Source organism: Cydia fagiglandana, chromosome 16 (assembly GCF_963556715.1).
Source record: "Cydia fagiglandana chromosome 16, ilCydFagi1.1, whole genome shotgun sequence".
NCBI lineage: Eukaryota > Metazoa > Arthropoda > Insecta > Lepidoptera > Tortricidae > Cydia > Cydia fagiglandana.
The window spans coordinates 18,559,140-18,574,338 of record NC_085947.1 but is presented as its reverse complement, the minus strand read 5'-3'; the positions used below and the strand labels follow the sequence as shown (position 1 = coordinate 18,574,338).

Here is a 15,199-nt window from a genome sequence, read left to right as displayed (position 1 = left end):
ATCGTTAAGAAAGTTGGTGTTATTAGGTACACAACAGGACAAGCATGATGTAATGAGATATCCTACTATAGACCTTGGCTGCTCGAGAGGGTAATACTCGTATTGTTACAAATTCACTAGTTGTTTAGTTTTAGTTCAAACCAGTGACAGGTTTACAGAAAGGACTGACAATTCTCCATAGCTGCATCCGTCATTAACCTCGTCAACGATCAGTTAACAGAAGCCATTTAAGTTTAAAAAACCGGGCAAGTGCGAGTCGGACTCACGCACGAAGGGTTCCATACCATAACGCAAAAAATGGCGATGTTGTTATGCGGCAACAGAAATACATCATCTGTGAAAATTTCAACTGTTTATTAATTAGCTATATATCATGAGTGGTGACAGACAGACGGACGAACAGATGGACAGACGGACAGCGGAGTCTTAGTAATAGGGTCCCGTTTTTACCATTTGGGTACGGAACCCTAAAAAAATCGGGAGTTTACGTGAAGCTCGCAGATGTCTAAGTATGTAGGTAACAAAACAATCAGTAACATCGTCCATGCCGTTCACTGACAAATCGTACACCTTATTACGACGGCATAAGAACCACCGCTGGTCAGTAAAGTTACTGGTACGGTATGTGCGTGTCGACTCCCATTAACCCGGTCAGGACGGCTCAGGATACGTGTCTACTATATTAGTAACATATTATACTTGTAACATCAAAGTAACGCTATTAAATTTACTTCCGGAAATGATGTCCTACCGGGACAACTTTGAGTTTAAGTTTAGCAACAAGATTGTGTTTTGCAAGACTTAACCGAATGACCTATTTTCTACCTTCTGGTCCGTGAGCATAACACTAAAAATAATTGCAATAAATTAGTATTCATTTGTAAATGTCGCTAAAATAACGCTATGCTAGTTATATGCAGCTGTAACGGAAAATATTAAATTAAAAAAAAGATAATTTACTTATTTGTTAGGAATGTGGTTCGTGTTAGCACAAAAGGATTAGTCTCGATTTCCGATAACGGCTCCGGTTCCACATTCCAACAACCTAATGGATTGGTATTACCGCATTACATTACGCTTATCGCAATAATATCTCAGCGGATCTAAACACTGTGCTGTGATTTTATGATTAGATCTATTAGAGGATAAATAGAAGAAAACCTAGCTATCGCTTATCTAGCTAACATACTAGCTCTGATATCATCCACATTGTTGGTTAACTGTACATCGGTGAATCTTATGCCTACTGTAATAAGGTCTACCGATAGGAGTGTTGCTGTTTGTACATAATATTACCCGTATTTATTATCAATTCCTTGTAAAGATAACTGTCTTATAGTACTCGTTATAAAATCACGATCAGTTATCTAATTTTAGGAGCAGTCCTATTTGGAATACATACTTGAAACTTGAACCTTCTACTTTCACCATGTTGCCAACATCATTTCTTCCATGTAGGTCGTTCCAATGTGCAACGCGCAGGCGCGCAGGGAGCCTGCGTTCACTGTAGGGGCAGCACGTGCGTATCGTGTAGGTACCTAGTTCCATTTCAAGTTTAAGAGCCAACAGGAGTGGTCATTTCTCCATACAAACTTACTCGACTGTTTCCTCCGTGGGTTTTGATGCTAGAGCAATGATTTTTTCAACACAGATTAATATTGTCAATATCTGTGTCGGACCGTTTTGCTTTTTTTGATATTTTTGTTTTTTAAGGCGCTAGAGCCCTTCAAAAATGGCCTCATTGACTATGCCGCAATGAGGCGTAGTATCTAAAACTGATATCAATTCGCCAAAAAAGCAAAACGGTCCGACACAGATTATTTTATAATCATTAGATTTCCAAGTTTGGTTACGATTGGTTAAGTTTTGGAGGAGGAAACAGTCGAGTACGAAACCTCGATTTTTGAGATTTTTACGCAGGATTTTTCGCCTTGTCCTTATCGCACTAGTTTTAGGAGCCGCTTCCGATAGCGAGACGTGTATTTTTACTTAAAATATTTAAAAATCAGCTCCTGTTTCGTCTAGGTTTCTATTTCGGCTCCAATGTGGCAAACCCTCCAACGTCCACGGTCCCTACAGTGACGGGTCATGTGAGCCGCCGACAGTCCACATGGGTAGTCAATGCAGTCATGCATTCCCTTTGATAAAAATTGTAGATGATTAGGATTATTATATTTATTATAATGTAGGTAACATTTTCTTACGTTTATTCAGTTATTGAGTGTTTATAAATGTACCTATATAATGTTTTACGGTTTTGTACAAAAGCACTCGAAGCCTAATCGCAGAATACGTTTTTTGAATTTTGAAGAAAAATATTATACAGTATGTGTTTGACCATGGGGCTTTAATTCCAGGGCTTGATTTTACTCGCTAAACTGAGCTACTTTTACTATGGGACCAATCCTAAAATCGGGGAAATATTTTTGGCTTTTTCATAGAAAACGTCAAAATGTATGAAAACGTAAAAATGTTTTTGTGCCATAATAAAAGTAGCTCAGTTTAGCGAGTAGAATCGAGCCCTACTGGATTTAAAGCCCGATTGTCAGTAACACCCTGTATAGGATGCATTGATAAATGTGTTATGATGCCAAAATAAAACATCAAATTGTATAAAAACCATATATTATAATTAAAATTGAAAAGTAAAAATCACTCGCACATAGTCTGTTTATGAGATCGTAAATAGAACCGGAGCGCACCGGGAGCCGGGCGCGGAACCAAACGTGATATGTCGATACATACGGCAAACGAAACGGCAGTCACGTGAGATCGGACAGTATAAAATTATTTCCTATAACAATCTTAGTATATAATATCTTCCCTTAAACCTAGGGCGAGACGCCCCGAACGATAAATATACCCGATTACAAGCGAACACGGCCGACCCGCGCCCGCCGGGCGAGCCGAGGACTAGGAGAATTCGTGCGAACCGACCGGGCGGACCGTTCACCCCCCACACTACCGGCCTCCGGGCCTTCACTATAAGGGGTTCTGGCGGCTGGTGGAGGGCACGGGCGGGGGTGCGGCGGGCGCGGGGAGGGCGGGCACGGCGCGGTAGGCGGCGCGCGCGCCCGAGCCCGCCGAGCGCGCCGAGCCCGCGGGCCGCGCCGCCGCCGCCGCCGCCGCCGCCGCCGCCGCCGCCGCCGCCGCCGCGCACGAGCGCAGCGCCAGCGCCACCAGCGTCGCGCACACGCACGCCGCGCCCAGCCCCAACCCCTGCAACACCGCGACACTACGATATTAAAACGCGAACGACCGCGTGCGATTCTGAACGAGCGGGGGCCCGCGACAATTCGAATGAGACGGGCCGCTTTGGATTTTTAGTAACTTTATAAAATTTCTAGAATTGCCAATCTTCACGGCTTCTGCGGGCCCCCAATTCGCGTGGCGTTCGATGCTGGCCATTTAGGATGCACTTTTCTTCGATATCCTACGTTGCTAGCCGACGAGCATACTCCCCGCGTGATGGTAAATGTTACGCATTATGGGATTCTGACCGTTCTGAGGTATTGAGGTTGAGGTATTGAGATTGATTACTCTCTCTCGAGAAGACCTCAGCAAAAAACAGATTTTTTCTACTCAACTTATTTACAAATCCGGAATGACTCACCGCGGCAGTGTACAACAGCGCCATGAGAGAGGTGGGCGCGGGCCGGTACTCGGGCTGCAGCAACGCGTGCAGCGAGCCCGCGCCGCCGGCCAGGAGCGTGCTGCCGCTCCACGCGTGCACCGCTAGCCCCTGAACATACATACAACAACACTTACTCTGAATGCTAAATTTACACCAACTTGACAGTGCTAATATATGACAATACTAAACACCGAAATTCGATTATCTTTACTGAGATTGTACTTCGCCTGCACAATCTATATTATTGACATTGTAAAAAGCACATGAATTGGAAATTGCGTTTGCGTTTTATCTTTCGCTATCTCCAGCTCATTTATAAGATTTTACTTGTCTAGTACACACATTTCAACATTCTAAGCATTATAAACTACTTGCATTACGAATTCATATCAAAATGTCATAATGTCAGTCATTATCGGGGTCTCCACAAAACAATCTACCGCACTCCGATTGGGCAGAGCACGTCTACTCCGACCGCGGTATTGGCGTGCCGATCGGTATAGTCTGTATTAGAATGTGGATTATCTGGTGACTGACCAGCTTGTCCCAACGCAGCGGCAGCAGCGCGTCGAGGCCGGAGACGCGCAGCAGCAGCAGCGCCAGGTGCAGCAGCGCGCTGGTGACGGCGCCCAGCTGCAGCAGCCGCACGCGCGCCGCGCCCGGCAGCGCCCACACCTGCAGCCCCGCGCCCGCCCACACGCAGCTGGCGCAGCCCAGCGAACACACCTACAGATACAACACACATTTCGATGTCTGTCTATATGCTTATATATCATTTTCACCGCACCGTGAAACTCAGACATGCAACAAATAACAGAATTTTTAACAATACAGAACTTCTTGGACTGTATTTTTTTAAACCTATACACAAAATGCAATAAAATTATGGACCCAGATTACATCGCATATAATTAATTTAATAAAATACATCCTAACGTTTCGAACCCTTTACTGCGTATTCTGTAACATCGGGGGGTTCGAAACATCGGTACGTATTTTAAATTCATTATACGCGATATAATCCGTTTCATAGTATTATTTTTTATGTGTCTTCGCGGTAACTGAAGACAAATATTATATACACAAAACAAAACAATATTTAGGATATTTATTTTCGAGTTAAACCAATTTTAACACTCGGAAATATATGGGCCATCAGCAGCCCAAGCGGCATCTTGGTATATAGTTATAACTTGTTACCTAATGAACGTGACTTCTTGTGGGCCGTCGGCAGCCCCCATAGCTTGAAGTACTGTAATACAAGTAATACAATCTTATATGGTACTGAGTGTTAAAATGAATGCCACTTCCAATCACACTTCGTAACATTGAAGTTTAAAATTGGTTTAACTTAATAATATCCTCACATGAGAACAGGTCATTAATTATGCATTGAACACATTAGTCAGATTAGTCTACAATGCATGATTCATGGCTTATTTCCGAACAACTAGGATTATTATTGACCTTTCTAAATCAAATAATGTTTCGTTAGTAAGTGTTAAGTGTTATATTAGATATTAGTATTGCAATTTATTAAAACATACTTACTTACCACTCGCACTTCGTCGCTCAGCAAGGTCAGTAAAAACCTTGGTAACTATTATACTACCCTTTGAACGGCACGCCTGTCGTGTGCGGCGCGTCATCGTGAACCTTATCGCAATGCACGAAGGTTGATATCGGTGTGTGGCCGCGCGCGTCAATTGACGTCTTTAACGGTCAGAGGGTCCTCATGGTTGCAATCGCGCACTGTCGTACGCACTTAACGGCGCCGCCGTCGCAACCGCAAGAATGCAGTCGGGCGGAGGGTATGGGTAGCAGCCGGTGAACTGACCGTAATGAAGAGCATGGCCGCGCCCCTCGCGGTGAGCAGATGGCGGCAGCGGCAGTAGACGGGCGCGAGCGGGCGCGGCGGCGGCGGCGGCGCGCGGCGGTAGTGCGCGTGCGAGTCCCACGAGCGCTCCGTGCCCGCGCCCGAGCCCGAGCCCGGCGAGCGCGCGCCCGAGCCCGCCGTCGCGCCCAGCCCGCTGCCCGCGATCTCGAAGTCCTGCACCAAACCCGCGCTAGTACCCGAGCCCCCCGCACCCGCACACGCGTCTACCGCCGACTATAAGATGCCAGAGATAAACGCCGCTGACGAGGCCAAGCATAGGGACAAGCCGGTCCGAGTGTTTACCTAACAGACGGTGCCGGCATAGATTTTCCTTTCAAACCCTACAATTGTGTCAAATTCTTGTTATTTATTTGGAATTTAATGGCCTGGACGATAGAGACGGGGAAAACCAATGCTGGCGCCGTCTATGTAAACCTTTGACAGTTGCCATGCCTCATTTGTGAACCTTAATGCGATGACGTAAAGTTCACAAATGTTCAGTCGAGAGTGCTGCTATTAGTATGTTAAAGGCTTGGCCAAACACAGAGCGCGACGCAGCGCCGCGTCCGCGCCGCGTGATGCCGACGCGATGCCTGGTCAAACAGGGCGCGCGCCGATCGCGCCGGCCTCACGCTCTCAACACGCCCTCATCGCGCGCGTGAACGCGGCGCGGACGCGCGGGAACGCGGCGCGGACGCGCGGGAACGCGGCGCGGACGCGCGGGAACGCGGCGCGGACGCGCGGGAACGCGGCGCACCGCTCGCTGCCTAACGTCCGATCCGACTGATGTGACCTTGCGCGACGCGGCGGGCCGCCGCGTGGACGCAAGGGACGGCGCGGCGCGGGACGCGACAGAAGCGGGGCGTGATACCGGCGGGACGCAGTCTGTTTGACGTCGGTAACCTGTTAGCATGTGCCGCGGTCGCGCGGCGTGGACGGACGCGGCGCTGCGTCGCGCTCTGTGTGTGGCCAAGCCTTAAAGCGGAGTTAATTTAGTTATTTATTTCTGCCACCAACCCATGACACCTAGTCCCCAAGTTTAACCGAGACAGAGATAAATACTAGATAAATAATAGGTTCCTAGAGACAGACCAAGCTAACTCTGTATGACACTGCAATGACAAACATCATTAATGGTATCATTCATGTCAAATTTCTATGAATATATCACATTTTACTGTTCCAGTTGGTGTAGACTTAGCATAGACAGACTATGTAAAAGGATATTTCATCTTTGGTAGGACTACATTTTGATCTAAACGGCTTGTGATTAACTATTGATTCTTGGCTCTGAGTATATTTAGTGGGAATAAATATAAACAAGAACTTTGCATTTGATTCCTTTGCATAATAAATACAGGCTTGTGCACCATTTTCTTAACCAAAATGCTAGTCACTGTTATTAAGAAATGGTAATATACCAAAGTTAATAAAATTTTACTGCAGCAACACAGGGTAACTTTAATAATTGCACCCTGTATACCTAGGTTAACCTGCTCAAATAAAATAAAGTGGGGGAAGGTAAAGTGACTGATGTATTTGGTTTGCATGAACAAATTATACTAAAACTAGTAGATCAGTGGAATTAGTTAAATTAAACCTTCATAATCTTCATTGCTCTATAAAAGCTTCAGGATAGGATAGAGCATTATTTCGTCCATATAAATGTTTGCAAGCTAAATTTAGGTAACGGTTAAGCTAAACAAATCAGAAGTTTCAAAGTTGATTAACAGGTAAAGTAAAGCAGTTACTGATGGAAAACATTTTAAATCATCAATGTTAAATTATTCTCTGTAATCACACTCACTCACCTTGGCAAGCAAGCAGTTAAAACAGATCTAGGGCACAGTTGCTAATGCAAGATTAATATGCCTATTGGCATCTCGTTCATTCCAATTTGAAGCTAGAAGGAAACCCATTACCATTCAAGATTGTGATTGAGAACAAGAAGCAAGTATCCAAACTTGTTAGAATTGCAATTAGTGTTATATCTTAACTCTTTTAGCATTGGGGGTAAAGGAAGGAAGGCATGAGAGGGACGGGGCGCTACAACACCTGTATGTCCTCGCCGCGGCAGCTAGTGGGCTCCAGGTCGCGAATCTCGTCCAGCAGCAGCTCCACCTCGTCCGTCGAGTACAGCTCGCTCACCGACACGTAGCGCGCCGCCGCCGCGTGCATCGCGCTCTACCGCAGCCCGCAGCCCGCAGCCACGCTCCGCCTGCACCCACAACACAACATAACCAACCCAGCCACACCACCACTCCTACCGACGGTCTCCATCCCCAACTGCCACGGCCTACCTCGCCCGCACGATGACATCGAGATTCCGTCCTGTCTGTAACCACATAATCCAGAGACGCGGCTATCGTTTTATCGACAAAAACTAAACAAATTCAATCTAATGACGCTTCATGGGGACGCCATGTTTGTTATCATTTTTTGTCTATGGGCCGACGTGAAGAGAGGAGTGGTGCCTAGGTCAGAAATAATTAATTATACGGAAATTTCGAATCATTTGATAATTCTAATCGAACAAAAATATTACCTGTAATAATAGGTATTTTATTCTAATTGGAAAAATAGTTATTCAATCAAAAGCATTTCATTGAAATTCATAGCTATTCAAGACTACTTTTTTTCCGCCGTTGAGCAGCAAAGACAATGGACAAGGGACAAGCGAGCCAAGCGAGCGAAACGAGCGAAACGAAACGGCGAATGAATGTCAAACTTGTCGAAGTCGAAGTGCTTTTGATTTTACTTCTCATCTCTCATGGAACTTGAAAGTTAACTTTATTTTTGTTTAAATAAAAGCTCCACCATTAGGAACTCAAAATTAAATATAGATTTAAATGACTTAATTCTGTAGAAATTGCAATGATACGTCGCCTCCTATAACTTTGTAAACATTTTAGTTGATGGTTGAATTTATAAAAACTGACGGTAAGTTTTAAACGGTATGAAGTAGCTTAAAGTCGCTGTTAAAAACACTTATATTTATATTTCCATGTACTTCGTTTATGTTTGTAGTAAATAAGTTATCAAGAAGTGATATTATTTCTTTTTGGGCTACATTATGAAACATAACCTACGTATGTAAACAAAGGGTTTGTTGTGTGCAGATGCACATCCTGTGCACGATATGCAGCGACCTGGTGAACCCGGCCGAGAGCCTGTACGTCACCAAGTGCGGCCATCTCTTCCACTACCAGTGTCTCGCGCAATGGATCGAAAGGTACCATAATTATTAATCCTTAGTTTACTATGAAACAATCTTTTCGTTTCACATTGGTCCCATTATGGGGAACCAACCATCTGTGTCGTAAGCAGAGCTAGAACATACTGTCTTCCTAATCTGTTTCTTTATGGTGTCAATAACATGCATGAGTGCTCAGATTGGCAATAACATTGGTCAGATCTAGCTGAATATATCTAGGAAATCTTGAAATTGTTCTCTTATTATATATCCCATCTCATTTCATATTGAAAACCAAAGTAGAAAAAGATTTACCAATAACTCTGGTAAGTAATAATTTTTAATTAATGTCAATATTTATTTCCAGATCAAAATCCTGCCCACAATGCCGCAACAAGGTGACAGACCGGTGCATGTTCCGCATGTACCCGACGGTGTCCAACGAGAACTCCGGGGAAGATGCGGCAACTCTGCAATCAAGGCTGGACGATGCCATGCTGCAACTGCGGACACAGAAGACGGAGCAAAGGGAACTGAAAGACAAGCTTGCTGCCGCCACAAAAGAAGCTAACAAAAAAGAGTAAAGTTGACTGCTTAACACATTCAGTGCCGAAAACCCGACTGTTGGGTATTTTATGATTTTGTTCCCAGGTCAGACGCCCCAATAGTCAGGATGGTGGCACTACTGTTTTATATGACGAAATTGTTGTGGCCTGGCGCGGACGTCTTGTTTATTTGTGATCAAATCAAAGATACAAAATACACAAAATCCCTATTTTAATTCATCAATTTAAAAATATCTTGGCTTGACTTTTGAAAACGTAAACTGAAATTTAGCAAAAGAGGTATAATAATTTATTTTATCAATGAAGTGTTTGCAATTTTTCAGAAATAGAATGTTGGTTTTGGGAAGGATTACAATTCAAAGAGCAATTTTTCAGCTAACATAATGTTGATTGTTTCAAACTTCATTAATATATTTCACAGGGAGCTACTAAAAGCGGCAGAGAAGAGACTTGTAAGCCGAGACTCTGCCGTCTCAGCGCTGCGGGAACAGCTAGAGTATGTTAAAATACAAAACAAGGAGACACAACGGCTAAAGGAAGAGAATGAGGCGCTTAAGAAGAATATACAGACTCTGAATGGGTAAGTGTAATTTTTTCAGTGTTGTTTAATAAATAAACACTTGGATGGTTTTTGTTTCGAGATTAAGAAATAAAAAAGCGGCCAAATCCGAGTCGGTCCGAGAGTTCCGTAGCAGCAAGTAACGTAATAAAATTGCGGTTTACGATTTATGATGTATCAAAAAAAAACTACTTACTAGATCTCGTTCAAACCAATTTTCGGTGGAAGTTTGCATGCCAATGTCCATCATATTATATTTTTTTGTTTTATCATTCTCTTATTTTAGAAGTTACGGGGGGGAAGACACAATATACCACTTTGGAAGTGTCTCTCGCGCAAACTATTCAGTTTAGAAAAAAAATGATATTAGAAACCTCAATATCATTTTTGAAGACCTATCCATAGATACCCCACACGTATGGGTTTGATGAAAAAATTTTTTTTGAGTTTCAGATCTAAGTATGGGGAACCCCCAAAATTTATGGTTTTTTTTCTATTTTTGGTGTGAAAATCTTAATGCTGTTTACAGAATACATCTACTTACCAAGTTTCAACAGTATAGTTCTTATAGTTTCGGAAAAAAGTGGCTGCGGACGGACAGACAGATATGACGAATCCATAAGGGTTCCGTTTTTTGCCATTTGGTTACGGAACCCTAAAAAGGTGGAAATCATTGTTTACCTCAGTGGCTCGAAGCACAGTACAAAGATGTAGTACATAATTATTTTCCATGAAAACACAATGGAAAACCATTATGCACTACATCTGTATGATGTTGCTAGAACAGAGATAAAAATGCATTTTGTAGACTGCTTGCATTGAGGAAAAGATTGTCTCATACTGCTTGTCAAAGTCAGCTGGTTCTAGGAAGTATCAAATATTAATTTGGTCTCTTGTTATCTTTGAGCTGATCTGTTTAAAATTACTACTTCATTTCCCGCGAAACCCGTTGCAACAACACAATTCACGAATGTCGACCATTGTTGTTAAAGCTCATATTCAATGAATTATTTTAGGCTGCAGAAGGTGCTGAATGCGACAGCAGGCGAAGTGGAGGAGACGCTTCGGGGCTATTCGGATCTGCGGACGCTTGCCACCTTCGCCGCCGCACTCAAACGGTACCCTTATAACAATATGACGCATTTTTTTAGTACAGGGTCATAAATAATAGCAGATAAGATTCTCGTTACTGGTCTTGCGCTTCAACCATGATTGATGTCGCATTTTGTGGGGGTCTCACCTGCAGAGGGGAGATACCTTTTGGAATAAAAATTATTATTTTAAATGTGAGATCATACATTTTCTACGTGCGTTTAGTAGCAAAATGTATGAATCAAGTAAATCGGGCCTTAGATATTTTATTTATTTTGCTCACAAAACATGACAATATATTAAGGCAGAACGAAGTTACTCTAGTTACGTATAATAATATAATGTGGTGTATTTCAGTGCACTGTGTGACTCGGAGTCCAAGAAACGCTCGTGCCGGGAGCTACAGCACAGCGCTGAACAACGTTTGGCCGCCATGCGCGTCAGATATGAAGACCTGCAGGCTAAGTTTGGGTGAGTGGACATTTTCAACCATTTCAAATTCGGCGAATATGGAATTTCCTCCTTTTTTTAATCGATTGATTATAAAAGTATTAAAGGTTAAAAGTGCAATGGTAAAAGTTGTGCAAATTAAAATGTAATTCGACAGACAAGTGCAAGAGAACCTAACCGACATGGAGCGCAAATACGAAGCGTTGAAACACAAGCGGAAAGCGAGCGGCGACGCGGAGCCGCGCGACGCCAAGCAGCCGCGCCCCGCCTCCCCGCGCACCCCCGCCGCCTCCAACGACGCGGTCGTCGACGTCGTTACTGAGCAGGAAGACAGCTTCGTAAGTATACTTATGTTAAGCATCAGATTGCAAGCGCCTATCTTTGTAGCGGGTAACCACCCGATAGTTGACCGAAGCGTTAGCGAAGGTCTCCGTTCAAGCTTGGGCTAAAATGCTTACATATATCCGGATGTTCTCCTCTGCAGGACGCATTTCTCAGCCGATTCTCGTGAAATTTTCTAAGCCAGTTCGAGCCATAAATTTGTTCAGAACTTTATGTTTTGCCCCCCGAGGTCTACACAGCTTACAAAGCCACTAGTAAATAATTATTGTTTATAGTATAAAAAAACATGGTATTTGCAGAACACGGCTGTGAGACGCATCATACAGTCGGACTCCCCCTATTTGAACCTGAAGCAGAGCGGCCTCGCGCTAGGCACTCTACATCAACGGAAGCCTGTGCCGGCCAATCTAAAGGTACCTATTCTCAATTTTAATTACATGACTTTGTATCTTAATTTTTATATTTCTTTATAAATATGTTAATGCTATTCATCGCTAATTAAAATGTTAAGAAAGGGCTTCTATGATTATTTTGGCCTAGCAGCACGGAATCGAATAGTTGCCCTCGGTGACCCATTTAAAAAAACCCTGTCATACAATATAATGTATCGTCGGCTAAAAACCATAGTACACGCTTGGCTTAGTTCAGAACTAGGCGCTATCTCTGCAAGATAGTCTTCAAATTTATTTAATAAGTATTATTTTCCAGGTGTCAGATTTCTCGATCCTCCGCTGCGCGCCAACCAGCATCTTCCACAAGCCGCCCTCCCTCGAGCCCTCCCGGGACGAGTTCAACACGGCCTTCACCTCCCTCCGCCCCTCCCTCAACCCCTCCCCCTCGCTCCCCCCCTACGACGGGCTGGGCGGGCACGGCCGCCCCGACGTCTTCCCCACGCCCCGCCCCAAGGTGCCCAAGGTCACCAGCAAGCATAAGCTGAAGAGATTCAACTCGACCGGTAGCAGGGATATATCGCAGATGTTCGCCGGGTTACGGGATAAGGACTAAGGTTAATACTCAAGTGATAGTTGGATAAGCCAATTTACAATCTCATCATCCTACTTTTTGGATAAATTGAGCGCAGTCGACCTGCCGTTCGGGTATCTGGGATACAAAATGTAGATGGCCTTGATGTGCGCCGGGCTACGGAACTACACGCTACACAAACTAGAGTTTGTGTAGATAGATCATATTGGACACCTGGCTCACTGAGCCACATCTGCCGCTGACTGTACTAAAAGCAACTTTGATATACCTAATGACGTAGCAATAAAGTTTACGAAAAAAATAAAATTAGACCAACATAAATCTGCAACGATTTTGATAGCACATGCAGTGCAAGTGTAATTTCATAGAAGTTTGACGTTTAAAATAACACTTGCTCTGCGTGTGTTATCAAAATCGTTGCAGACTTGTCTTGGTCTGACTCCAACAGTATTGATTATGGTACATTAAGTACCAAATCAACCAGCTAAATCAAGACTACAATTAAACATAAGACTCACATCACAACACAAACATAAAATTTCCAAATCACTACTTACTGGATATTACCTACTTTATAAGGTCCTTTGAAGTTGATATTGAATTTGGCCATATTGTAGCATAATATGTTATTTGATTGTTGACGATATTTCGTTGTATTATACCTATAGGTAGTTTTAAGACTACCTCAATTTTGATGTTAATCTTGCATATTATCCAAGATTAGCTTTACACTGAATTTGTAGAATATGTCCAGACGACCACCAGCAGTGCTGTGTTGTTACTGTTAATTATATTAAAAACAATTGTTAATATCAATCAAATTTCATTGATTTGTTTAATATACACATATATGTTAGGTGTCATATAATAAGAATAAGTAGGAGTGTCCTACAGCAAGACTGATATGTTAAATTAAAATCACAAGAAATAATAATATATAATTACTGAATTTGCATTTTATTAAGTATACCACTATGAATATATTACAGAACTAGCATACCTTTCAAACAGAAATCGACCCTAAATATTAATGTTTAGGTTCCGTTTTTAAATTTACTTTATCAACTATCAATCGTTCAGCACGACCAAGATATTCCAAAAAATCTTTTTTGTTAAAATATTAGCTTCATGTAAGGCTGTAAGCTATCTCTGTATTATTTCAATGTCTGTAGATATCTTTATGTGCCTGATAGTAATCTACACCATGTAGGATATTTAAAGCAAAAGCAGGATTTAAATGAAATAAGACACATATAGTAATATCTTTTAACGTTTATTGAGAAAGTTATTACAATAGTCCAGTGGTCCGAGTTATCTTGGCACGACGCACCCAGGCCTACTATCACAGATCCAATCAACAATGGCTCTTAAACTTAAGACGAGTTGCCGTCAAAATATTGCCTTTTCAAACATTAAAATTATTGGCGAACAAGCCTTATAAGTTATAAGAGATATATTTTACTTATTGATAAATTCTATGTCAATTTGCACTTAACAAGATAGATTATTGTAACAGTAGTCAAATGCGGGAAACATTAACAAGTAGAGTTATACTTAATCCTAAACTATTAATATCAACATTATAAAAGAAGGATACTTGCGGAAATGCAAGTACTTATGTAAAAAAAAACAACTGAACACTTAGTCAAAATGGAAGAACAAAAAAATAAATCAAAAGAGATTAATTTGAGTAATCATTTTTACCGAATTGCTTACAACTAGGGCGCCATTTTATGACCAGAAAAACTTACAATCACAAAACATTTTACGACATTTACGCGTCGCGGATAGGTATTATTATTAACAATAATCAGTCGACATGTTGCGGCCTCGCGAAGATCACGGGCTGTTTCGACCCTGCTGTCTAGGCATGCCATATCTACTACATCAAAATACTATAATACTATTTGACGAGGCTATCTAATGAGTTGAATTTTTGCAAGGCTGGGGATGGATTATAGTTGACAACTATTTTAACTGTCCTGTCTGTACTTAAGTATAATAATACGAGGTCGGGCGGAGCGGTGAGCGGGCCGACATGAGTGACATGACGATAGCGATACAAACCTAAAGTGAATTTGGTATGCGTTAGTGGTCACTGCTCACAGCTTTAAAAGAGCTTTTATAGTTGGCTATACTTCGATGCTAAAATAATGTAGGTACGACAGAAGCGCAAACTTATATTTATCGTAAAAAAGGTCAGTTAACCTTTTGTTTAAGACGCCAATGATCGATATATCCGCACCGCAGGTCCAAAGCCAAAGACGGATTAATCGGTCACAGACCACAGAACAACATATACCTATGTGCATAATGCATAAAGTTCAATTTCAGTTTTGACACTTCGGTGACGTGGCGTCCGAGTGACAGCTTTTGTGTTTGACACGGCGTCGAAAAGTCGAGGTTAAGTGTTATTCTTATTACTAAGTCAGACCAAGCTAACTCTGCGTGACATTTGTAATGATAATGTGTGGCGATGTCATAATTAAAGTAAATTTTCTAT

The 15,199-nt window shown here is 42.5% G+C and overlaps 3 protein-coding genes across 3 annotated transcripts in view; 2 read left to right on the top strand and 1 right to left on the bottom strand.

Moving 5' to 3' along the window:
* The window catches only part of LOC134672088 (uncharacterized), a 179,921-nt gene that overhangs the window by 124,861 nt on the left and 39,861 nt on the right, over positions 1 to 15,199 (top strand). The window lies entirely within an intron of this gene.
* Positions 1,425 to 8,022, bottom strand: LOC134672279 (uncharacterized). The gene is made up of 7 exons (XM_063530176.1): positions 7,811 to 8,022; positions 7,566 to 7,728; positions 5,472 to 5,744; positions 4,172 to 4,360; positions 3,614 to 3,742; positions 3,133 to 3,219; positions 1,425 to 1,538 (listed from the first exon to the last, which is right to left on the bottom strand). The coding sequence occupies exons 2-7, from the start codon at positions 7,686 to 7,688 to the stop codon at positions 1,425 to 1,427; spliced, it is 915 nt and encodes a 304-aa protein (XP_063386246.1). The 5' UTR covers positions 7,689 to 7,728; positions 7,811 to 8,022.
* LOC134672277 (E3 ubiquitin-protein ligase TRAIP-like) lies at positions 8,279 to 13,645 on the top strand. Its single transcript, XM_063530175.1, has 9 exons — positions 8,279 to 8,450; positions 8,630 to 8,742; positions 9,071 to 9,283; positions 9,691 to 9,849; positions 10,845 to 10,946; positions 11,278 to 11,391; positions 11,528 to 11,708; positions 11,988 to 12,125; positions 12,421 to 13,645. The coding sequence occupies exons 2-9, from the start codon at positions 8,630 to 8,632 to the stop codon at positions 12,715 to 12,717; spliced, it is 1,317 nt and encodes a 438-aa protein (XP_063386245.1). The 5' UTR covers positions 8,279 to 8,450; the 3' UTR covers positions 12,718 to 13,645.